This window comes from Candoia aspera, chromosome 18 (genome assembly GCF_035149785.1).
Source record: "Candoia aspera isolate rCanAsp1 chromosome 18, rCanAsp1.hap2, whole genome shotgun sequence".
Lineage (NCBI taxonomy): Eukaryota > Metazoa > Chordata > Lepidosauria > Squamata > Boidae > Candoia > Candoia aspera.
The window spans coordinates 3,328,780-3,353,408 of NC_086170.1; the positions used below are offsets into that span (position 1 = coordinate 3,328,780).

Consider the following 24,629-nt stretch of genomic DNA (forward strand, 5'->3'; position numbering starts at 1 on the left):
CCGTCCCAACCTACTTTATTTATTTATTTATCATATTTTTATCACTGCCCATCTCCCCCACACGGGGGGACCCTGGGCGGTTCACAAGAAAAACAGTTAAAATTCAATGAAATCGTAAATAATACCGATACGCAATAAGTACCAATATAAAATGCAAGTGACGGCAGATCTAATTCAACCCGTAAGGGGATAAGACCGGTCCCGGCAGGATTAGGGAAGGAATGGCTCTTCCTCTCCCCACTCCAGGCAAGGCGGCAAAACCAGGTTTTCAGCTGTTTTCTGAAGTCCAGAAGAGGGGGGGCTAACCGTCCTTCTGGGGAAGGATGTTCCAAGGGGCGGGAGCTGCTGCAGAGAAGGCCCGCCTCCTGGACCCCTCCAGATGGAGTTCTCTTGCAGACGGGGTCCACAGCATGCATGACTTACTAGCTGCCCACTATCTTTTAGAGCTAAAAATTGAGTTTTTAGCCCTGTGTGTCTTTGCCTTGTTGGTAGCCTGGGTGAGATGCTGACCATTTCCTTCTATTGTATCCCAGAATTATGTCGGGCATCCTGCCTTGCTTACACCCTCGAACCACCCACTGTGTGCCTTCCTTGCAGGGGTTGAATGACAACTCAGTTGCCAATCCAGCTCGTGTGGGGGGCGGGAATGTATCTCCTAAAGTTGGTGCTGTTTGCTGATAGATTTGCCATATGTTTAAAGTTGGCAGTCATCAGCCCAAAAAAGCGCCCCCCCCCCCGCCATGGCAGCTGGTAGCTTCCAAGCATCTTCCCTGTGTTGTCTCGTATGCTTGCTTTGCAGTGCCACCAATGTCAACCAGTGAAGAACATGGCACAATGTGACCTTGCAGACAGCAGCAAGGAATGTTGGGAATTGAAGTTCAGAAACATCTGGAGTTCTACAGGGCCTCCGGATTAGCTCTCATAAAGAACTTCACACACCATTGCTATTTTAGTTGATTTATTTAATGCAACATTGTCTTTGGCTCGCCAGCCTCAACATTTGAGGGGGCTTTGTGAAAAAGGATCTGAACTGCGAAAGGGACGTTTTCAAACTCAGTGAGGCTTGCTCAGGAGAACTTGGATATTGCTTTGAATTTTCTATCTCGAGCATCAACCTGGGTAGTCTTCCATCTATGCTTAGCTTTTTCCTTTCTAATTTTGCAGTACGATTTTTTTTAATGCTTTGAGCTGCGGTTGGCTTATGCAGGGTTCTTTTGACGCCTGCTTTTTTAAAGAGGTAAGTGTTTTGAAATAGGCTTGTCAATCTGAAAAGTGAGATAATCAGGAACCCATAGCAAGGCCTGTGTGAGTGTGTGTCTGTAAAAGGAGTGAAATGCAGCAGAAGAGAATGGCTGTTTTTTTCCTCGGCTGTGATTAGGAAACTCGCAGATGGAAGATATTTTTAGTATTGCTTTTCCTGTGTGTGTGTGCGAGCATGTGGATCTTGATCATTCTGCATGCACTAAGTTTTCTAGGTTAAGTGTGCTCCTGTATTTGCTGGTTCTCTGTTTCTCTGACTCATTTGCTTCATTTCAGACAATTTCAGAAAACTTTGTCTTACAACAGCTGCCCAGTCGCTTTATTTCTTTTTCCCATAAATCAGCTGACCATCTAAAAAGTAGCATCTCAAAAGAAGCTGCGTTTTAGGCATTTCATCATCTTATTTTGATGTATCCCTTCCTCGGCATTCCAAGTACTGTATATGCTTGGGGTAGCTAAAATGATTTGCAGGTGTAACTGAAGGGAAGGAAAGATGGAAGTGGGAGGTTGAGGAAAACAGCAGGCAAGCTTTGAATGAATGCATAAAAGCAAACATTATTCTTTTCTGGTTTCAGCACAGTGTGTTCTGGGAAAATTTGGAGTTGCGAGCCCAACGTATTAGGAGGGCAAATGTCAGGCTGAAATACTTTGATTTGGGATGTGGTTGAAGTAAAGGAACAGTAAGTGGTGGACAATTCTTCCAAGATTGCAAAGTATAACTCAATAGCTTTGAGTTATATTTTGCACATGAAATGTCCTGGGTTCAGTTCATTCGGAGGAGATGGGTGGTGACAAATTTGATAAATAAAATAAATAAAATCTTGGTATCAGGCCTGCAAAGAATTCCACTCCGGAGCTCTCTTGCCCAACAGCGCCTGAGTTAGCAGTAATAACTCAGTTGGGCTGGTTTTGATTTAGTGTGTGAACTCTGTTGTTGTGGCTCTGTGGCTTGGCATAGCATGTGAACCCATCCAGTTGTGGCTTTTCCAACAAACTAGTTAAACCATGGTGTTGCACAAAGCTTGGATCTAATCAGGGTGGATGGGACTCAACCGAGCGGACCAAACAGCCTGCTCAGGATGAGGCCACTCCTGTGTGCCCAAGAGTGCTCTGCAGTTGTGTATATTTTGACGTCCCGTTTGAAGAGCAGTGGAATTGGTTAGGCCGGATCCCCACAACACACTTTAACTGGGTTACTGGGTTCGGAAATGCGTTGCATCCTAAACTAGCAAACTGGGTTTCCCAGCAGCCTAAAAGCACTAACCACCATAGTGCAGTCTGCAGAAATGCAGTGGTTTTGATCTTCTGTTGTCCTGCATGAACAGCACCTCCTTTGGGTGTGGGTGGGTGTTGAAGTGTGAACTCAGCCTCCCCCTGTGCCCTCTGGGGCTGTAGGGCCTCTGGGGCGGTGTGGGTACTGTTGGCGTGGGCAGCGAAACACATTAGCAGTTGTGTGAGGCTGTGGGCTAATTTGACAAGCAGTGAGGAAGGTGTGTCTGGCTGCAGAACCAGTCCTGACGTACAACTTTTGTTCTTTTATTCCTTCTTGTTCAAACGCCGAAGCTCAGGATGATGGTGGTGGCACAGCTCTGCTTTATTGGCGGCCTCCTGTTTCGATAGCAAAGCTGGTTAAGCGCTAGCAAGCCAGTGCCTACGGGCAGTGCCACCTTGGATTTCCTATTGAAACCTTCCCTGGTGGGAAAGAGACATTCCCAGGTTGGCACTGAATGCCTGGGGGAGGTGTGGGTTTCTTGAGGATCGGTGGCCCAGCTACCATTCTCACATTCCTGGGTCTCTGCTCGTTCTGTGGGTCTGTAATGGGAAATTCAACTGACGAGATTTCCTCTATCTATGTTGCGTATTTAGTGTGCATAACCTCTTTCCCCCCCACAGGAGTGGGGTTTCACACATGCATCAGCTCTTATTCTCCACCCAGAGAAAATCCAAATGCGTGGCGAGGGCAGGAGAGGGTCCTTAATCTATAAAGCACCGTGTTGCAAAAATAGCTTTCCTCCACAAATCTCCCCGACTTAGTTGAGCATGGCAGAAATGCCAGCCGGCATGGTGGGTGGTGAGAGATATATTGAGGGTGTTAGGTATACTGCCACTGAACCTGGAGGATCCCTGGTTTCCCCTCTCCTTCAGGATGAGAGAATTTCCACTTCACTGAACACTATTCTCGCCTCTCCAAAGAGTCTCTGGGCACACAGATGCTTTTTTTATTTATTGTTTTCCCCTTTCCATATTGTCCACGATGCTAATCAGTATAGGTGGTATTATCTTGGGGAATATATTCTTTCTCTTTCTGCTCACCCAGAGGTTCAGTGGTGAGGCCAGAACTCTGCTGTGTTCTTAGTCCAGGTTTCTTTGTGCATTTTATTAAAAAGTCAATACAAAATCCTTTCCTGCCTGTTGCTGATTCCTCAGAGAAGCAGTGTAGAAGGTGTGTCTCTTCCCTCCCTGCCTCCTTGGGCTTTCCACCTTCTCTAGTCCATTTCGCAACTGTCTAATCAGCAGTGAATGAAACAGCTAGCCAGTTTCACAGTATTTTGGTCAGTTTCTCAAAAAGAAAAAGTCAAAAGTATAAGGCACCCTTCCAGCATCACCCACAATTTATTTGTTTGGCAATGATCGCTTGAAGACCTGCTATGAGTTCCTTCCTTCCCTCCCTCCCTTGTCTGTCTCCCCTTCCTTCCTTCCTCTTTCTGTGCCTTCCCTCCCTCCCTCCCTCCCTCCTTCCTTCCTTCCTTCCTTCCTTCCTTCCTTCCTTCCTTCTTCTATGTCTGTCTCTCCTTCCTTCCTTCCTTCCTTCCTTCCTCTGTGTCTCTCCTTCCTTCCTTCCTTTTTCTATGTCTCCTTCCTTCCTTCCTTCCTTCCTTCCTTCCTTCCTTCCTTCCTTCCTTCTTCTATGTCTGTCTCTCCTTCCTTCCTTCCTTCCTTCCTTCCTTCCTTCCTTCCTTCCTTCCTTCCTTCCTTCCTTCCTTCTTCTGTGTCTCTCCTTCCTTCCTTCCTCTTTCTGTGCCTTCCCTCCCTCCTTCCTTCCTTCCTTCCTTCCTTCCTTCCTTCCTTCCTTCCTTCCTTCCTTCCTTCCTTCCTTCCTTCCTTCTTCTATGTCTGTCTCTCCTTCCTTCCTTCCTTCCTTCCTTCCTTCCTTCCTTCCTTCCTTCCTTCCTTCCTTCCAGCCAGCCAGCCAGCCAGCCAGCCAGCCAGCCAGCCAGCCAGCCAGCCAGCCAGCCAGCCAGCCAGCCAAAGTTGGAAAATACTGACGGATGGTTCCCCTGCACAGTAAAACACCCCACCCTTTCTGTCTCTCCAGCTTTATGAAGGCTTTCCTCTCCAAGTCCCTTCTGCCCCCCCCCCATTGCAAATTCGGCTTTGTCCAAGGCCGCTGTGTCTCTGGGATCAATTAAAAGCTTGTTGCTGGGAGGGGTTGTTCTTCATTTTCTGGCACCTCTACTGCACCCCAACCAGGGTGTTGATATCCCTCGACCTTCCCTGTGAGAACCTTTTGAAGCTTTTTTTCTGCTTGTCCCGTCTCAAGGCCTCCTTCCTTTTCTCCAAACTGAGCAGCAAAATAATCTCGTTTTTTAGGGCTGGGGCTGGTGGGAGCTCTGGTGGAGAGGGCTGGCTGTGTGAGTGGAGGGCGTTTTTGTCATCCCATCCTTTGCCTTAAGTTTGGTTGGAATTTCTAGGGGGAAATTGTTTCCTTTCCCTCTAGGATTGTTACTTTGTGGGAAACCTACGTGGGAGGATTAAAAAAAAAACTGATTTGTGCAAATGTGTTGGAGGGAGACGGGGATGGGTGGACTGCAGATAGACCTTTCCGGCTCAAGATGCGGGGCAGCTATCCTGCTTTTGTCTTTTTTTTTTTTTTTTTAGTTTTTGCAAAAAGGGGAAAAAGATGGGAAAATGAAGGTCATGATTTTAAGAGGAATCGCATCATTCAGACCCGTCTTGGAAACCTCCCTAGGTGGAGAACTCAGAGCTGCCCTTAAGCAGGCTGTTCTTGTGTGGTATAGAATGTTTTCCCATATATTTAAACAAAAACCAGGTTTTAGTTTCTGTGGCTGTGGCAAAGAGTCCTCGGCCATCTTCCCTGTAGCTTCATGGACATGGCTGGGTCGTTACTACACGGCCATCAACGGGTGCAGATTTGACCCTCTGCTCCTGGGTGCGGTGAGAAATGTTTAGCAATTCACAAGAGAGGTATTTTCCTATCGGATTAAATGACTGAAGCTCGGTAGGTCTCGCTGACCGAAAATGTCCCCTTTACCCCTCAGACCCACCTGGCTGAACCCCTGTTAATGAACTTTTTAAAAATCCCTGTTAATGAGCTTTTATTTAAAGCATGGAGATTGCATTTCTTAGAGTTATTAAAAGCTCATAGCCACCCTAAAGTGGAGCAATAGGGACTAGGATGATGCAGGCTTTGGAAAAGTTCGGCACCTGGTGTAAAGTGTGATCTGTTTATTAAAGCAGCCCAACTTTCTCTGCTGTTTATTAAAGCAGCCCAACTTTCCTTCGTTCTCCAGTGGAACCTGGAAAACGGTCTAGCGATTATAGCTAAGGTGAATCTTAAAGCACTGATTCCCCCTTCCCCCCTTTCAGGATTGTGTGGAAGAATGAAAAATTTAGGGCTCCTTTAAGGAACAGAGGAAAAGGGCTGTGTTTGGTATAGAGGATTTCTGTCAAATAGTTTTGAAGCCAGTTTGGCTCTAATATTAATGAATAGCACAGAGTAGCAGTGGGTGTGGGTGTGTATTTACAGGACAGCATAATGGCATTTAGGAAAAAGGACTTTTCTGGAGAGTTTCTAAAATCTTTCCCCCCTTTTCCACTTGCTGCAGGCTCCTCTCTGTTCTCCTTTGCCAAATCTGCTTTTCGGTTCTCATAATGGCTGTTAAATGCTTTTTGTGAGCTGATGGGCACATTGCTTCTTGCACTTGTGGGCTCTCACTAGAGATAGCCTTGTGGTTGTTGGACATGTTGGCAGTTGGCACGCGGCTGTCTCTAATGGTGGTGATAAATTGCAGTTTGCAAGACGGCTGTGCATTTAGCTCTGGAGCTGGGGTGGTAGGCATTAACCTCCTGACCTGAAGCAGCAAAGATGGGATTCGGAGAGACCACAGAGGTGTAGCAAAGCATCCAGTGGAAGATTGTGCAAAATGTTGGCACAGGGGTGGCATCTTTAGGTCAACTGTATAGGGTAACATTGTTTATTCCTTCTGTGCCTGCTTTATTTTTCCTCCCTCCACAGCACCATTCCTCTACTGCTTTCTCCCTCTTGAGAGTTCTCAAGATATTTTTGGATTTACAGATGCTTCAATGTTAATCTTTTTTCAAAAAAATGTGTCCAATTTTATGTATTAAGGTCTTGTCCTTTGAGAGTTATTCTCTTGGCTGAGCCCTGACATCTTTCTCTCCCTCTCTCATTCCTTCCAATTTTCCAGAATCGGGGGCGCTTGGCAGAAAAGAGGACAATTCCCTTGCCTCCCTCTCGGACTCCGAAAAAAGAGCCGCCTTCTATTTTCTCACACAGCGACAACCACAAGGAGGTTGAGAAGATCAACGGCCATCACCCTAATGTCAAACAGGAAGAGGATTTGCATATTAGTATCATGAAAAGAAGGTAATGTGAGCATTCCCTTTTCTCTTTGTCCCCAAAACACAATTGTAGGAGCCTAGAAACCAGGGATTGCCAGCGGCGGTGTAGCACAAAGCTTCCATTTATTGTGGCAGAGCTTGTCAGAATTACTGCGACGTCACAGAATCCTCCAGAAAAATCTGTGTGGCCTGAAACCTGTGCTTTTGACCACAGCAGGAATACCAGATCTTTAAGAAGGAGGCGTATTCTGAAACATTTGCATGGCTTGAGGGCATTTGCTCTAGAAACACTCATAGATTCCAGGTTTCCCAACCAGAAAGTCAAAAAGCGGACTTGGGTACCTAGTTTGGTCCGCTTTGAGAGAATTAAAGGTCGTTGCGTATGCTTGTCAGGAAGTTGGCGGTGCTGGCACCGATGCTGCGTGGGTAGGAAGGATGGTCGCTCTGGAGCCAAGGGACGGGAAGTCCAGGGGCAAGGACGTGGGTTCGGCAAGATGAAAGGGAGCAGTGAGCGAGCACTGGAGCGCAGCGTCTCCCTAAAGCCAAAAGGAGATAAAAACGGGAGGCTGCCAGCTCTCTGGGCCCCTGATAAAATCACTACCTGATGCTTGTTACAGTTTCCCTGCCCGGGGCCTGGAGGAGGCAACGCATGGCACGGTGCCACCGGCGTGCTTGTGTCCTCCTGCACGCTCCTCCAAAGACAGAACAGAACCAGAATTAAAACTGTACAAGAAGCGTGTCTTCGGGGAACCCGATGAATGGTTTGGAGAATGGGCATTCTTTCCAGGCTGTTGTGCAGACCCTCACCCACACTGGCCACCTTTATTTCAGAAAAAGAGGTGGAAGATGCAGCAAGATTGATGGCTGGGGTGAAAAGAGGGTCAGATGTCCATTCCAGATGGGGGGGGAGCATCTCTGCGTTTTAGCCATTCCCCATTAGATTGTTCCCCCATTTCCTTGCTGTTTTGCCTCCAGTGAATGTGGTCCCCGCAGCGCCCTCCCTCAGGTTCCGTCTTCTAATAGCAAAATTGCCAGCTTGTGCAAAATCTTTAATGGTGGGTCATTGTCAGCCTGTCAAAAGGCATCTTGGAATCCTTAAGTGGAAGGCTGTTCTTGATGTCCCCAAAGGCTTGTTGCTGTTTGGCTCTTTAATTGACTGTGGGTCGAAGAAAACAGCCCCCATCTCTACCCATCTCCCCAGTTTTATGCTGCCTCGACACCATGGCCGCCCAGGACGGATTGCACCATCCTTGTGATGTCATTTTTCGCATGGCTTTTGATGAAGCGACACCTTGTTTCCAGTCCTCTTTACTCCTGAATCAATCCGTGGCCTCTCGTGTGTGTGTGTGTGTGTGTGTGTGTGTGTAATTAAAACGGAACAAAGGGGAGGAAAAAGAAAAAAGGAAAAAAGAGCAAAGCAATATATATAAAAAAACAAATTTATATACCGTATCTATAAAAAGCTTTAAAAGCAGCCATGCACAGAAAAAGTGAATCCAAAAAGCATGGTTGGGTAATACTTTTAATTTAAATAGTTGCAATAAAGTTTGGATTTTAAATTAAGTTTGGATTTTAAATTAAGCAGTGGTATGCAGACGCATGTTTCCGCAAACTTTTTTCTGCCTTTTATTTGCCCGTGTTTGGGGGAGGGAAAGGCCCCCAGCGGTGCCAAAAGACTAAAAGTATTAGGAATGGGTCATCTTTGCCCAACCTGATGTCTTCTAAACATGCGGGGAAGAACTTTGACTTATGGCCTAGTTGGACCAACCCTGGTTGACAGTCATTTCCGGGGATGTGTATCATTCCTTTAATGTGGCTGAAGTTTCCAAATCAATAAATGTTGTCTTGGTCAGCAGCAAAGGTTACAGCAGGAAGGTGTGATTTAGGGGAGGGTTTGCCAATTTTTTTCAGGACTTGGAACCTGTTTAAAAAAAGGTTATGGCCCCCATGATCAAGAGGCAAAGCTGTAGCGACAGAAACATGGCTGAGTTTGAGCGAACTTTCCTTTTGGGGAGGGGGCTCTCTTGTGGAACCCATCAGGTTCTTGAAGAACTTGCAGTTCTGTAGACCATGCTTTCAAAAACCCTTGTTGAGGACCCCTGTTTCCTTCCTTCCTTCCTTCCTTCCTTCCTTCCTTCCTTCCTTCCTTCCTTCCTTCCTTCCTTCCTTCCTTCCTTCCTTCCTTCCTTCCTTCCTTCCTTCCTTCCCGTAACCCTCATTCTAGCGTTGTACGTTCCTTTCCCTGTCTTGTGTATCTGATCATCCAGTCCAGGAAAGGGTGAATGAAAGAACTGGGTAAGCTGACAGATTTTTGCAGCGTTCCCTGCTGGGTTCTCCTCATTCAGTTCCTGAATTCCTGGCTTGCCCAGCTGTAGGGATGATGATGTCCTTCCAAGCTAGTCTGTTTTCTTAGCAGACCTTAGTCCTTTCCACCCCTTTCTCCTGCTCTGCCTGACCCTGAGCTTGGAAGAGGAACACTTAGCTGTGATGGTGAAGGATCCATCTGGGTTGCCTTATTAAACTCTGATTGTGCCTAAGAGGGAAGGCAGCTGAGAAGGTTAAAATGGAACGAGAAGTCACATTGCTTGCTTGGAACATGCCCTGTCTGCCTCTTTCTCTCTTCCGCACCCTTTTAATTATTAGTAATTTATAAAGGAGACCTCTCTGGCCCTCTACCCCACCTCCACAATGCAGTGCAGGCAGCCTGATAGCTTGCAAATTATTAGTAATTTGATTTCAATTGAATGAATAACCCTCTAAAGCGAGGCACACATTAGTCTCAGAAATCTAATTGGAGATAACACCGGAGAAACTTGGAGAATGCAGAGTGGGGGTTTAGTTGAGCTTTGTGGGGCGGGAGGGGGAATATGCAAAAATGTGCATGGGGGAAGGAGATAGAAGATAATTGGGATTTAATTTCATTTCTTACCTATTCATTTGTTTAAAGATGGGTGTTTAATTATGCAGGTCTGCGGATAGCGGTGATTGCCAAGGTATGAATGGGTATGTGCACCTCCTTGGATTTCCCACTGGGTTAAAAAACGTGTTTGGATGCCAACCTCCAGGGCTTTGATGCTGAACCTTACAGGGGAAACAGTTTTGTGATTAACATTTAGGAGGTTCTCTGTGGCTCGGAGAGCCCCGTTTGAAAGCAGGTGCCCTTTCTTTTTGGAAATAATGTTTTTCCCTTTTAATCGGGCATTTGGGGCAAGTAGGAAGGATATATTGTGCACTGGACCAACCTATCCTATGGCAGTTTTGTTTTTCCTAATGTTTTATATTTCATGCATTAACATGATCAGGGCTGGGTGACCTTTGTCTGCAAATTAAGCTGAGTCTTTCCTGACTGGTTGTGGATTGTTTTGGAGATATCCGCAGCTTTACAGCCCTTTCTCCTGGATGTATTTATTTGGGAGGGCAGGAGTGTTGTAGAGTTCTCTGTAGATGGGTTGGCACAAGAGGGACCTCGGGAGTGAAAAAGGGTGCCTCTGTTTTATTTTCTTTGGGTGAAATGCATCAATGTCGTAAGAGCTGAATAAGATAGGCATTTGCTCCCCAGTATACTGTTCCTGATGGTGGACAGCTGGATTAGAAAGCATTTGTTTATGCTTTTTTTTTTTTTGGAATGGGGTTCAAACTGAAAACCCCATCTCCCCCCCCCACAAAGAAGCATACACAAATGCTTTGAAAGTTTGGCCCCTGTTGGCACAAGGTGCCAGGTATTTTTCGAGCCTTCCTTTCCCAAATCATCAGGCACCTTTTGAAGGGAGGGGCTTGGTGATCCCCTTCCTTAATCTGCCTGCCTTTCCCCCCCATTTTCCTTTGATCTGCCTCTCTTAGTTTGTAAAGTCCTTCCCTGTTGGTTGTTCTTATACAGTCTGAGCTCCCTCCTTGGGGGCACTGTCTCTGCCGTCCTTGATGGGAAAAAAAATCTTAATTAGGAACAAGCTGGTCTCTCCCTCTTCTTGGCACCAAATCTTAAGTACAACTGAAACTTCTTTTTTTTTCCTCCCGTTCTCTGCTTCCTAAAAGGAGAAAAGATGGTCATCTTTCAGGGCCTCTTGGAGCAATCCTCCTTTTCCCGTGGCTTTGAAGTTAACACACATGGCCGATGCACTAGGGTAACCTCAAAGCATGCCTCTTCTTTTTGTGCTGTTCCATTGAGTGATGTCCCCTTGTAAAAATGCACCATTGCCTCTTAAAAGAAGGAAGGAAGGACTCGCTCAAGAAAGCCTTCTAGGGTTCTCCCCCTTCCTGCTTTTAACATTTTTTAATTTCAAGCATAGACTGCAGTCCTCGTTTAGCAACCATAGTTAAGCGCATCAGTGTGCTTATGATCTGACTTCAGCTTTCTTTTGTTCTACAGACCTGCGAAGGTCGTAAATGCATGGATTGGTTGCAGAGTTACATTTTCATCACTGTCGTCACTGTGAACGGTTGCTAAACGAGGCGGTTGCTAAATGAGGACTACCTGTGCTCTGAAGGTCTAAATTCTCCTAAGCTTTTTGCTAGTCCAAAGATCCTAGCTTGGTCTAAAGGGATTGTCGGCAGCATCTCTTGATTTCGGAAGCTAAGCGGAGTGAGATCTGATCATTCGGGAATCCCGGACCGCTGAGATTGACTGGGAAGTGGAATAGCATCCTAGAAGAAGGGAATGGAAAATCCATATTGCTGCTGGAAGATGAATTCATTTTCAGTTTTGTTCATGCACAGACAAAGAGGAATCATTGTCTGTTGGGTGTTCTTAAAGAGCTTCATGCCTCCCCGCAAACCATGCTGCAGCTTATGGTGACAACTCAACTATGGTTTCGCAAGTCACATGGCACACAGTTGTGGCTCGGGACCAGTTGGTGAGAAGACTGAAGCCGTTGAGCACAGATCATCCAAGGCTGAGAAAGGGGCGGCATGGAGTCTGTGAGCTCTTAAGGGCAGGAGAAGGATGCTAAAGCTTGGGAGCTGATTTATAAATACGGCTAGATTCTGCAGTCTCCAATGTTGGTTGCCAAGAGCACCATTTGGGCAAAGTCGGGTCCTGTGAATTTACATGAATTAAAGTAAGCCGTGAATAGGAAATAAACAGGCAGAAAAATGCTGCAGTTAGGGTGACACACTATGCTGTCATTGATTCTAATTATGATTTGTTGAAGTCGTCATTGGATTACACCTGCCTCATTTAGTGACCATTCGCAGTTAACGACGGTAATGGAAAAGTTAACTTTGTGACCAGTCCTCGCGTTTACGACCTCCACAGATCTGTAGAAGAAAGGAAAGCTGAAGGAAGGTTGTAAGTTACGGTTTCACTTAGCAACTCCTTCGCTTAATGACCAAGCTGCAGTCCCAATTGTGGTCGCTAAATGAGGACTACCTGTATAGCTAAAACAACAAAACCAAACACAGGAAAAGCAGAAAAACCCAGGTTTTGGTCTTGTGGCTTTTTCACAACCTGGTTAAATTCAGCCAGGTCCGTTTTCTGAATTTGCACAATCCGTCCTATTGCTGTTCACTTCCCCCGTTGCCTCGCAAATGCCAACCGAGGCTTGCACACACCGGGTGTCGCTGTCAGTGGGCCTGTGTATTAACAGCCATGTTGTGGTCAAGGGATAATCAATGTTGCAGGTGCTTTGATGGATGTGGAGAGCCAAATTTTATAGCTGTCAGTTGCGTTTTGTGTTACGCTGGGAAATGAAGATGGACGGCCGGCGGGGCGATGGAAGAGAACCGTGCAGAAAAGCTGCTGGTGTGCAGTTGTGGGTCTGCAGTGGAAAAGTTTATGCATTAATGAAATGGCCTCCTTGGTTCATCCCTGCAGGGCCAAATCCGTTCTGTCCTTCACGGTTGAGATCAATGTGTTTGATCTCTCCCTTCTTCTTCCTTTACCTTCTCCGCCAACCCTGCAAGGTAGATCCCTGCTGTGGGTCTTTTTTCCTATCCTGGCTAGTCTGCTTGGCAGAGAAGTTGGGGTTGCAAATCATCCCATCCTCCAAACGTCCCTGCAATGCAGACCAGGCTGGCAGAATCAGAGATCGGCTAAAATTCATGCTTGCGTGCAAATTTGGGGCCCTTGAGCTTAGAACCCACACCTCTAGGTACAAAGTCCTGGGTGACTTCGGGCCAGTCTTTCTCTCTCTCGGCCCAGCCTACCTCGCAGGGTGGTGGCTGTGGAGAAAAAACAGAAGGGAATGTTGTGAAGGCAGCAAAGTGTTGCAAAACAGAAATTCCCAGGGTCTCTCTTTGGCAGCTGGCAGCATGGGTTGCTGGGATTTGTAGTTTACAACATCTGGGGGGGGTGTCCTGCTGTAATCATCCCAAATGTTTGCTTGCCTGTTGATAATGTTTTTTGGGGGGAGGGGGAAGCACCAGAAACGAAGGAGAGGTACCCACAGCTCTTGACGCCCCCCATTCCAGCAAAAGTGAAATAAATTTAATAAATGAATAAAATAAAAGTATCTTTTTATAGCATCTCTTGCTTCACGTGGGAACCGGAGGGAGGCTGCCCTGCAGAGCGGCCTGGTGGCTTTTCTGCAGGAAAACGCATGCACGCACACACTCGAAATCAGAGCGTGCACGTGGCTCCCCCCCCGCCCCCGCTTGCAGATTAGACGCTTGCTTGCAAAGTGGTGCAAAACAGCCTTGGCCCAAATCTGTTCAGTTGTTCAGGTTTGATTTGATTTTTTTAACCCCCCCGCCTGTTCTGCTGCCATCGACCGGAGAAGGAAGGCATTGGCCGCGTGGCCCGATTAGAGAGGTTTTGTTGTGCAAGGCGATAAGTGTTGCGGGCGGGGTGGGGAGGAGGCGGAGGGGGGTGCTCGGATCAAGCTTTGCTCAGCTTCTGTTGGATCTCCTTCCTTGCGTTCGGCTGACTCAGAAGCCCCGGTCTTACCTCCCCAGCAGCTTGAGAGACGCTGACCTTGCTTGTCTGATGAAGGGCTTTTCGCCGGGGGCAGCGCCAAGGCTCTGCTTTGAATTACTGGGATTCACACGAGGGGGTGATTTGTTCTCTGGGCGGGGTGGAAGGAATCCTAACCGAAGCCCCTTTTGTGAGAAAAGTTCAAGAACATTTGGACCTTTTCCCACTGGTGGGGGGAGAAAAAAGAAACAGCCAAGGAAAATAGCAGAGGCGTATGAGATCAAAAGTTGGGGAAAACTTTGCAGGGCATCTGGGAAAAATACGTTTCAGCATTAAAGTCATCCAGGTTGTGTGATGGCTGAGATGTTGCAACCTGGATGGAGCTGGACGGAATGATGGTTTCACTCTGCCAAGGGCATCTTTTCCCCGCCACAATCCAGGCCCTGAAATTGTTCTGATCCTTCCCTTGGCATCCCCCAAATTGGGGGTGTTTTCAAAGCTGATTTTAGTCCTTGTTTTTTCTCTCGGTTTTGCAGATAACCAAAAGACGCTTCAAGGACTTTTGACTGTGCCCAGCTTCAAATTTTGCCTAAAGCATCCTTAGTTAACCCAGTGATTTTCAGCTTTAATTTGTGTGGACTTTATCTCCCAGAATTCCCCAGCCAGCATGCATGAAACCAAGTTTCTGTTGGCTAATACTGGCAGAAGATGTGCCAATGTGTGCATTGCTGGTAACTTGGGTGTATTTTGCACAAACAGTGCTAGTTTTCCTGTCTAATGTTGACCTCCATTATTTTCCTAGATGTAGGTAGGGATCTGTTCCCAGATTTCCAAGTCCGTCATCTTACATCCAAACCTTATGAGAAATGCATTGCCCGTATTTCTAAAGGCATAGAAGAGGATGCCATGTGTCTCAGTTTGCGGCATTAGCTTGGAGGTCTGCTGCAAAACACTGAACTAAAATTCATTTTTGGTTGGATCCAAGGATTTAGAAGTGTGGGAAATGGCTTGGGCTGAAAAATGAACACCATGGGGAGGTTAGAAATACCCTCCAGGGAAAAGGTGAACTGGAGTTGGGCAGCTATAATAGAATAAATTTATTCATTCCCATTTGGTTGCTGGGTATCAATGTTTTAGTGGTTGCATTTCCTAGGATCATAGATGTATTCATATTTGCATGGACAAGTGTGCTGGTGGGTACTTGGGGGCACCTTTATATGTGTGCATCTGCATTCCTGTATATAAGCCCAAACTTTAAAATCTGAAAGGATTTTGATATGTGGGGAAGGCTGCAGGGACCAAGGGGAGAAGCCAATTCAGCTGTGGACTGCATGCATTGGAAATGGAGCAGCTTGGCATTCCCATGTCTTTCATTCTTTATCTTTGTCCGTGAAACACTTTTCCCCATTTTTTGCAGAATGGGAGAGACCAGCCTGATAGAGGGCGTGTAGACATCTCCATCTCTCCCACACAGGGACAGGGATCTAGATATTAAACTTTATAAAGCAGTAATGAAACCGGGAAGGTAAACCAAAGATGGTGTGACGTCCCTGTGCATGTTCGCAATGAATGTGAAATTTATTTGGCAACACGCCAAATAAATTTCACATTCATTGCAAACATGCACAGGGACGTCACACCATCTTCAAGGGTTTCTCTGCCAAAGTCCCTTGCTCTCCCTTTTGAAATATCTGCAGAACAAAGTTTAATCTGGATTTCACTGGGGTGGGATCTGTTTTTCCGTACCTGCAATGCTTCCCCTGGTGGGCTTGGCTTTAATGCTGAACAGAGCGAGGTTTTGCAGGTTGGGGCAGGTTTATAGCTGGGAAATTTAATATGATCCCTGCAGCGGCCATAGGATCGTTAAAGGGAGCAGAATGAGTGAAAGTTTTTTCTCTTTTCAGTTTCTTTTCCCTTTTCTTTAAGCAATGTTGTTTCCTCTCTGTTTCAGGTCTTACTAGCTGTATGGGCCTCTGTTCTCAGTATCCTCCTCGCCCCCATTTTGCTGCTGGGAATCAATGGTTGACTTAGGTGCACAGCCGATAATTTTAATCGTTTTGATGTTACATTTAGTCGGATGGGGCGAGTGGTTGAATGGCTGCAGAGCTCCGCGGGGCATTTAAATAATACTACAGGTAATCCTCATTTAGTGACCACAATTGGGGCTTGGTTGTTAAGAGAAGCAGTCGCTAAGTGAAATAGCAACCGTGCTTATGGTCTGACTTCAGCTTTCCTTTGCTTTACAGACCTGCGAAGGTCTTAAATGCGAGGATTGGTTGCAAAGTTACTTTTTTGTCACTGTCATAACTGCAAACAGTCGCTGTACGAGGCATTCGCTAAACGAGGACTACCTGTAGATTCAACTTGACAAACTTTGTGGGGAATAAGGCCAATGAAGGGACCTTTAGTTGTAATAAGTCTATTTACCTTGAATTGGAATAACGTGAACTGGTCTGATGGAATTTGGGGTCTTCCTTCCTACTGAATTAGAAATCCAGATGTCCATTCTCCTAAATCAAGTTTGCCCTATTTATTATCCAGTTACGTAAAAAGGGACGCGGTGGCACTGCAGGTTAAACTGCTGAGCTGATGAGCTTGCCGATCGGAAGGTCGGCGGTTCAAATCCGCGTGACGGGGTGAGCTTCCGTTGCTAGTCCCAGCTCCTGCCAACCTAGCAGTTTGAAAACATGCAAATGGGAGTTGATTAATAGGCACCACTTCGATGGGCAGGTAACGGCGTTCCGTGTAGTCATGCCGGCCACATGACCACAGAGGAGGTGTCTTTGGACAAACGCCGGCTCTTCGGCTTTGAAACGGAGATGAGCACCGCCCCCTAGAGTCGGACACGGCTGGACTTACTGTCAAGGAAAACCTTTACCTTTACCTTTACCTACGTAAAAAGTGGGGTGGTGGTGATCATTGGATTAGAAGGATCCCAAAGCATTTTTGGCTACTTCCAGCATCTCAAATGAACAACACGTAGAAATCTTTTGGTCCTCCAGATGTTACGGAATGATGAGTAAGTGTCACATCCTGACCGACTGCAGTGCAACCTTGGGACACCTTTAGCATAGTGAGTTAAAGTACTATACATTTGATTGCTAACCTGCCTTTCTGCCCAAGGGGTGCAGACAGACATTTCCTGGCTTGCGGTATCAAAAGCTTAACGGCCGTGAGTCTTTTGGACAATTGAGAGAATTTTGGGTTTACCCTGTTGCCATCCGCCAAAGAGTAGCCAGAGATTCTGATTCCATCTAGAGGTCTGGGACTTCAGCTCCTATTGTCCCCAGCTTGCATGATTCACAAAAACCTGGCAGTCCCTGGCCTTCGTTTTGGATTCCCTGGTTTCTTCAGGCACCCCCTCTTTTAACACCCCCTTGCTGGGCGTGCCAAGTGTTGGAGGCCTTACTGTCGTCTGCCATTCTCGGCGAGTGATGATGCAAAGATGCTGACACCAAGCCATTCTTTTTTTTTTAGGCTTAATTGTCTGCATCCATTAGCCTCTTAGGCTCTCTGAGAGTGGCTGCTAAGATTGCTAAATGCGTGTACATGGGTGTGTGTGGGAGAGAAAGAGGCCCCCCTAAATGGCACCCCCAGATGGCACCAGGGGATGGATTTATACAGACGCCTTCGTTTGATCCATCTGGACGGGGTTCTGCTGCAGATCCTCATGATTCCTCTTCCAACTTCACCCTTACCCTCAGAGTAGGATCCTCAAGTCCCCCATCTGTGAGATTTGCATGGGGCAAATCCTGTTCTCGGTGTGTGGCTGAATGTGTCTCCATTCACTTCAGTTTTATCCACCTCTTTCATGCCTGCCTGCCTTCTCCGGCAGTTGGCCGAGTTTAGTTTTTTGTCAGGAGGTTATCAAACCCAAGCATGGTCTCCTGAGATCTGCTTCCTGTAAACCCAGAGCTGCTCCATTCCTCTGGGCAAATCATTATATTGCAATTATAGAGGATGGATTAGGACAGCTGGCGCTTGGGAAGGGAGGTGAACAAACTATTAGTCCCATTAAACGTAGACAGTAGATTAATTGGGGCATTCAACACAGATATTAACCATTGCACATGTGGGTTCCCCCCCATTACTGTCTAGATATCCTGTGAGTGTGTTTGTGTGTGCAAAAGAGGCACTTACTGTAACCCCAGGCCATCCAGCTCTATGGTGGTTAGGTGATGTTAATGACTTACGTTGCATGCCCTCCAGCAACCGTCTTGGGTTGACCCGGGTTGACCCGAGATCGTCATGTTGGTTAATGGGGCCCTCGGAAGAGATGTGGGGTGTAAAGGTGCAGAGAAGATGCGTCTGCCCCAATGTGGAACTTAACCAAGTTACAAGGGAGTCGGGAGAGGTCAGGATGGGCTGTTGTTGTTTATTCGTTTAGTCGCTTCCGACTCTTCGTGACTTCATGGACCAGCCCACGCCAGAGCTTCCTGTCGGTCGTCAACATCCCCAGCTCCCCCAGGGACGAGTCCGTCACCTCTAGAATATCATCCATCCATCTTGCCCTTGGTCGGCCCCTCTTCCTTTTGCCTTCCACTCTCCCTAGCATCAGAGGATGGGCTGATTTTTATGTTATTTTACCATTCTTATCATCGTTATAACCCACCTAAAATGGTGGGCGCATAAGATGGGCAGCTCGATGGATGGATGGATGGATGGATGGATGGAAGGAAGGAAGGAAGGAAGGAAGGAAGGAAGGAAGGGGGGCCGTCTACTTTGATGGAAAGAATTTGCCAGGCATGATTTAAAATTGTGTTTTCACCGTGTTGCTGGCATGGTCATTACATACCAACCTAGAGCCAAGATGTCAGTGGAACCTGATTGGCGATTTTGCCCAGTGCCAATTGATTAATATTTATTTATTAATCCAAATTATATGATTGAGGAGCATTTTTTTTGACTGGGTGTCTTTTGTTGCTTATTTTCTCTGTACATTTTTCTGTTTTTATGCTTGTTAGCCTTGTGCCTCCCCCTTTTAAGTAAGAAAGGCAGCCACATAAATTTACGTGATGAATAAATAAGGACCTGCATTTTTCCATGTAATATGTAATTTTGAAGCTTAGTTAACCTGTTGTTTTTTTTTGCGCGCACCCTGTAACACATATATGCTGTTTTTTTAGTGATTTGTGTATGTGTGTGGTGTGCATGAAATTTTATTTTCTTTGCTAATGAGTTTTTATATCCAAAAAGCAATACCAATTATTTTGACTGGTCCAAAACCTTCCAGTGAACTTCAGTGGATTTAGTGCTTCGGAGTGGATTGGAACCGGAGAATTCCCCCATCCCTGGACAGTAATTCCTACAGCCTTCAAACAACACATCTGGAAACAGTAACCCCAACATCTGGTGATTACAAGTGTCTTGATGTAGCCCAAACAGCATCAGCCATGCATGAAGGGAGTCTTAGTAGATTTATAGGAACAAGGAAGTTTTCAGGAATACGCATACGCAGAAATCTTTAGAGGAAAAAGAAAATAACTCAGAACAGTAAAAATTGGGCATGGGGGTCAAAGTCAGCAATGAGTGGGAATGCACAGCTTTAAGAAGGGCAGTGGGTGGCCGTCGGCAGGAGCTCCGGCTTGCAGAACCAATTTTTCCTGCAGTTTCCCATCTTCCTAACCTGTTGCTGAGTTAATGCAATATAAAAGCCATTCCTTACTGGTAAAGCTCTTGGGTGTGTGTGTGTGTGTGTGTGTTATACCTTGATATGGGTGTATTAGCAACCAAGAGATGGTGCTCCTTTTGAATCCCATCCCACCCTACCGGCCTTCGCCAACCCTTCCCAGAGCATTAATTAATTAAAGGTGGGCCAGAGTCGAAAATGCTTCAGAGGATTATCTGGAAGCCTGACCGTGTTTCTCCTTTCCTCCCTCTTGTATGAAAAGGAGTTAGTGCGGCAATCTTGAGTTTCTTTCTCACCCTTTCCTGTTTTCCCGTGGTAAGGTCATGTTTTCCGAGCAGATGCTGTGGATTTTCTTGAAGGTCATCTCTGTACTGTACTGATGACCTGTCTGGCTCCGTAGGGAGCTGCCTTTCTATTCGTAGGGATTTTTTTTTCACATTAAGAAGAGTCTTTGAGGAGTGTGTGTGTGTGTGTTTTTTAATTCTAGGGAATCCCCAGTAAGAAAAGCTCTGAGAATTGACTATCTCGTTCTCCCACCTGCTTGTCTGAAGATGTGATGGTCTGAAGGTGTGATCTCCATGTCCTCCCCTCCTTGAGGGACTCAGCCTGCTTTGTCCCTCTCTTAGAATAGGAGCTAGGTTGTCAAACCACCCTACAACGCTGCCCCATCATTAATGTATGTCAGCCCAAATAACCATAGACACATTTTTGAGACCAGGATGGGAGTTAAGCTTGCTAGCACAAGCACTACATCTGTCCCGTCCTCCTCCTCCTTTCCTATTATCTTGGTGACAGCTTTTAGCTGTCCTCTATCCCAGGCATGCCGAGGTATTGATTTGCATGATTAACAGGAACCGATAATCGCCTCAAATTAATCCTCTAAACTCCTTTGCAGATATTTTGCCTAATACACCTCAGAGGTGCATCTAGGCAACGATAAGCTTTAGAATTACTGGCCTTCTGGGATGAGGCTCAGTCCATAAGCCAGCTGGCTTCTCACCTGAGAATTAGTCTGGGAGTGGCTGGTGGAAAAAGGGGTGGTGAGATTGGGTACGGGGAAGGATATTTGCGAGGGGGGGGACTTGTGGAAGTCCACAGATGGCTTCTTGAGGTGTGTTGGTCAGCTGGGATAAAAATCTGCCTGGTGAGCGTTGAGATGTCCAAGGTCAGTCATAAAGCTGATGACTAATGAGTGCTGAATGAGAGACGTGTCCTTTCTCCCAAACTCTGGTCAGGATGTGGTGTGTTTGTGGGTGTGTTGTGTCGGGGCGAGGTGGGGGAATGCTGTTTAAAAAAGAGGACTTGTACTGACAAAAGGTGCTATTCTAGGTATTCCTCTCATCTCACTCTGGATCAAGTGAGTAGATGGCTGTGGGCTGTGCCTTGGGGTGCAGAAGGTTTACCGATTTACAAATCTTTGCCTCTTCCCCGTCCCTGTAAAACAAAACCTTGTCTGACAAAGGGGTTCTGGAGAACTTAGAAGCTTATGGAGTTGGGCTGGTCCTAATTCAGGTTTGACAAGCTTTGAAGCTTTGATTTTTCTCACTGGGATCGGCAAATAGGCAATACTTCTTATTTTATGGGTTGGAAAGGTATAACCCTAAGCATATGTCTTTGGCATTGCTTGCCTTCTGCTTTTTCCTTTTCCATTATAGTGGAAGTTTGCAGGAAGGGACGTCTTTTGAGTTCAGCGTGGTCTTTAGCAAATACTGGTTGATTTTGAAATGATGAATCCTTGTCGTAATAAGAGCTGTGTATTCAGGAGCACGGAATGCCGTTTGAGTGACAGTTTTGACGGATGTGATGGGGTTTTTAAGCTGTGACCATCACAGCACGTTTCTATCCTTGTGCACATTGGAGTATTTGTACAGACACTTAGTTTTTTGTTTCCCCTTAAACAACCACATCTTGTGCAAGGTTTTTGAAAATGCAGAGAAGCGTGCAAATTCCATTAAACCACAGGGACAGATTACAAACAGCGGCTCCGCTTTGCGAGTAACTTTGTTCTTTGAGAAATACTTTGGTTTGACTTCCTCCAGGGACAGTTTTTTTTTTAATAAAAAATGCAGGATTGTTTTTTTAAAAATGCTTTTGCTTTACTTGTGAACTGTCCAGAGTCCTTGGGAGTTGGGCGGTAGATCGATTTAATAAATAAATAAAATACATTGACGCCTGGAGCAAGTTTTTCCCTACCTTTCCAAGCCCCTCAGTTTTTTTTCCTGTGGATTCTTTTGTTTCTCCAGAAAGGGGGGAGGGACTACAGTTCCCATCATCTCCAAGCAGCATGGCTGGTTCTTTGGGGAAGATGTGGTTTCAAACTTCTGGATGGGAACTGGTTTGGGAAAAGCAATTCTTACTGTTCCTTCTTCCTCCTTTTTCTCTGTTTTTCTCTGTCTGTTTCTCCATGTGGGTTATTGATTTAATCTTTTGGAAGGGGGAAGGGCCTGCAGCGGAGGGCCCTCTGATTTCAGAAGCGCTTCCCCAAATCCTCAGTCTACAGTTCCTCTGCCTTCTCTGGATTTTCCTTGACAAGCAGTCTCAGCGTGTTGGGCAAAAGAGCCCTCATAACTCCCATTTCCTAAACATTGGCAGAAAAGCAGAGCACCTCCATCTCCATTCACACGTGCTCAGTTAAAGCAAATCCCTGCTTACTTTAAAACGCAGGATTCAGTTGTGTGCTGAAATTAAAAACAGGCTGTGCAGAAGAAGGACACGTGTAATGATCGGGCACAGGGGGGGAAGGTTATGGGGACCAGCCGAGCTTTCGATGCTGATGTGAGTCCTTTTCTCCCCTCTCTGCTTTGCAGCCAAAACAGTGATCTCACCTCCTTCCTCTCGAATCTTCACCAGAGCCGACAGCTCGGCATGCCCGAGACGCAGAGCCGCTGCGAGTTCAAGAGAAGCAGCATCGAGGTCGGCTCGGGAGCAGCAGGTAAGTGGCACGGGTCCGCTCCGTGGGCGTGTGAATTGCACCGGTGGGGAGGCGTGGGGGGCTCGTCTGTCAGAATCCCCTCTTGGGTTTGGCCACCTGTGTGTTTTGAGCACCTGCCGTGCCGGAGAAGCCGAACAGCCTCTGGCGGCGTTTTGCAGGCAGCGATGCAGAATGAGCTTGGTTGGACGTGTAATTTCATTAATCGGAAGCGGATCGCACGGCCCCTTCCCCACCCTCATTTGCACCTTCTGCTGTAGTCTGACCTTTTCAGAGCTTCAGCAGAGTATGGTTTGTCTTGCCGCAGATTTTGGGGGCGAGGGGAAGAGGGGGAAAGGTTGCGTGCTTTCTCCCCATTGGAGAGATGGGGTGGGTGGCACATCGGTGCCACAGGCAAGGTGCTCTTCAGCCATTCGGTTCTCTGTTTTATGGCGTGCCCAGTGGCCGGATGAAATAGGGAGGATGCTGAGGCCCGAGAGAAACATCCAGAAAGGCTGGTCCACGGTCACGGCTGTGGCGATCGTATTTATTTTATTTAGGATGTTTTTATCCTGTTTCCTTGAACATCCAGTTTTGTATTTTCCCAGCACCCTGTAGGAAGGAGCGAGGGAGTGTTGGTTGGCTTGTGTGGTCGAGAAGGAATTTGAAACTTTGAAAAAAAGCCATGATCTAGAATGGCAGAAGCTCCCCCCTCTTTTTTTTTTTTTTTAAATTGTGCAAATGGAACAGACTTTGGCCCAACAAGAACACCACATCCTGCCAAATGCTCAAGGCTGGATCAAGGTCTGTTTTGTTTTGTGCCACAAGCCAAGCTTTTCAGAACCCGGAAATGCTTTCCGGATTTATGCAGATGCACACCCTCCACTGAGTTTTAAGTTTTGAGGATCGGAGAGAGGGACAGGGGTTTAATCCAGAATTAACCCTTTGAAGTTTGCAGCGTGCATTCTGTCTCTTGGCTGCCGAGATTCCTACCCACCTGTTCGTTTGGTTTTTTTTCTTCGCAAGTATTACATGGAGAAACCTGCCCCTTTCTGCATCTCCTCCCCGCCCTGTGATTAGTCTGGGTTCGGGGGGCCGTAAGGGAACAATCGCTTTAAAAAGCAGGGCTGGAGAAAGGCCTGCAGGAAACCCTGGCGATGGGGTGGCCTCGGCTGGCGTCCGGCCCTCCTCTAAACCGATAGCGCTTCAGCTCTCGTTTGCAAGACGGCTCCTTACTTTTCAGGAAATGAGCAAAGCTGCCTCCGAGCCACAGCGCTGGATTATCTTTCTGCTCTGTTTTGGGTTTTTAAAAGTGCGTCCGGCTTGCCAAGGACTCAGACCGTTCTTGACGCCAATCATCTTTGGCATCATTAACCCTGCCCCGCCCCAAAAAACCCAGACGGCAAATGGAAAACAGCCTCTCAGGCCAGAATGCCACCCCCCACCCCCCAGCAGCTATAATGTGGCCTTTTGCCTCGTGAGCACATGGAAGACAGGAGGAGGCTGGAGGGAGCCGGCACTGATAAAATCTAATTGCTCCATCGATTGCTTTCGGAGCTGCTGTCAATGATGGAGGTGCTCTTAAGATCTCTGATGCAGCGCACTTAGCTGTATCTCGCTCAGCCCAGCCCACCAGGGACCCAGCGGCATTACCAGCATCTCTTAATCACGGAGTAAGGCTGTGTGTGGTTAAGGCCACCGGGCACGGAGAGATTTGTTCTTCATCTATTGCACTGTTCCTCAACCTTGGGAACTCTTAAGATGTGTGGACTTCAACTTCCAGAATTCTCCAGCCAGCTTGGCTGGCTGGAGAATTCTGGGAGTTGAAGTCCACACATCTTAAAAGTTCCCAAGGTTGAGGAACACTGATTTAGGGCGACCAAATCTGTGTTGCAAAAATCTAGTCCACCATTAGAGGTCAGGAGAGAGAGAGAGAGATCCAGACGACGCCAATTCTTGGCTGCCCTCTTGTGGCCCTTGGGATTCTCACAGCCCAATTTTAGCCCTCTTGTGTGCAACGATCTCTTGAGCTCTGTTTGGTTGCAGGGCTGTGCGTTTCAAAGATGGGTATGTTTGTTTGCTGGAGAGGAGGGACGTGTGTGCAGTTAAGCGGCCTCCAACATTGCCTGGGTAATAAAAATCCACATCGGGGGAGGCTAAATTGAATTATCCACTCTTATCCTTCCAGTCCAGAGATTCAGTATTTTAGCCCATCCAGCTGGCTGTTTGTTTCTGCAGGCAGAACCTTTGTTTTCTACAGCCTAGCAACATCCAGATGTTGGTTAGCTCCTTCCAGCATTCATGCGTCTACTCCAGAGTAAAAGAAACTAATCTGGAATGCAGTCCCTGCCCTCAAGTGATCGATCTGAAATTTGCAATGC

The 24,629-nt window shown here is 46.8% G+C and overlaps 1 protein-coding gene across 2 annotated transcripts in view; it reads left to right on the plus strand.

Moving 5' to 3' along the window:
• Positions 1-24,629, plus strand: part of SAMD11 (sterile alpha motif domain containing 11) — a 93,367-nt gene that overhangs the window by 25,930 nt on the left and 42,808 nt on the right. For both annotated transcript variants that reach the window (XM_063317441.1, XM_063317442.1), the window contains exons 3-4: positions 6,711-6,889; positions 22,148-22,272. In XM_063317441.1, the coding sequence (XP_063173511.1) occupies positions 6,711-6,889; positions 22,148-22,272 (304 nt within the window). The remainder of the gene's footprint in view (positions 1-6,710; positions 6,890-22,147; positions 22,273-24,629) is intronic.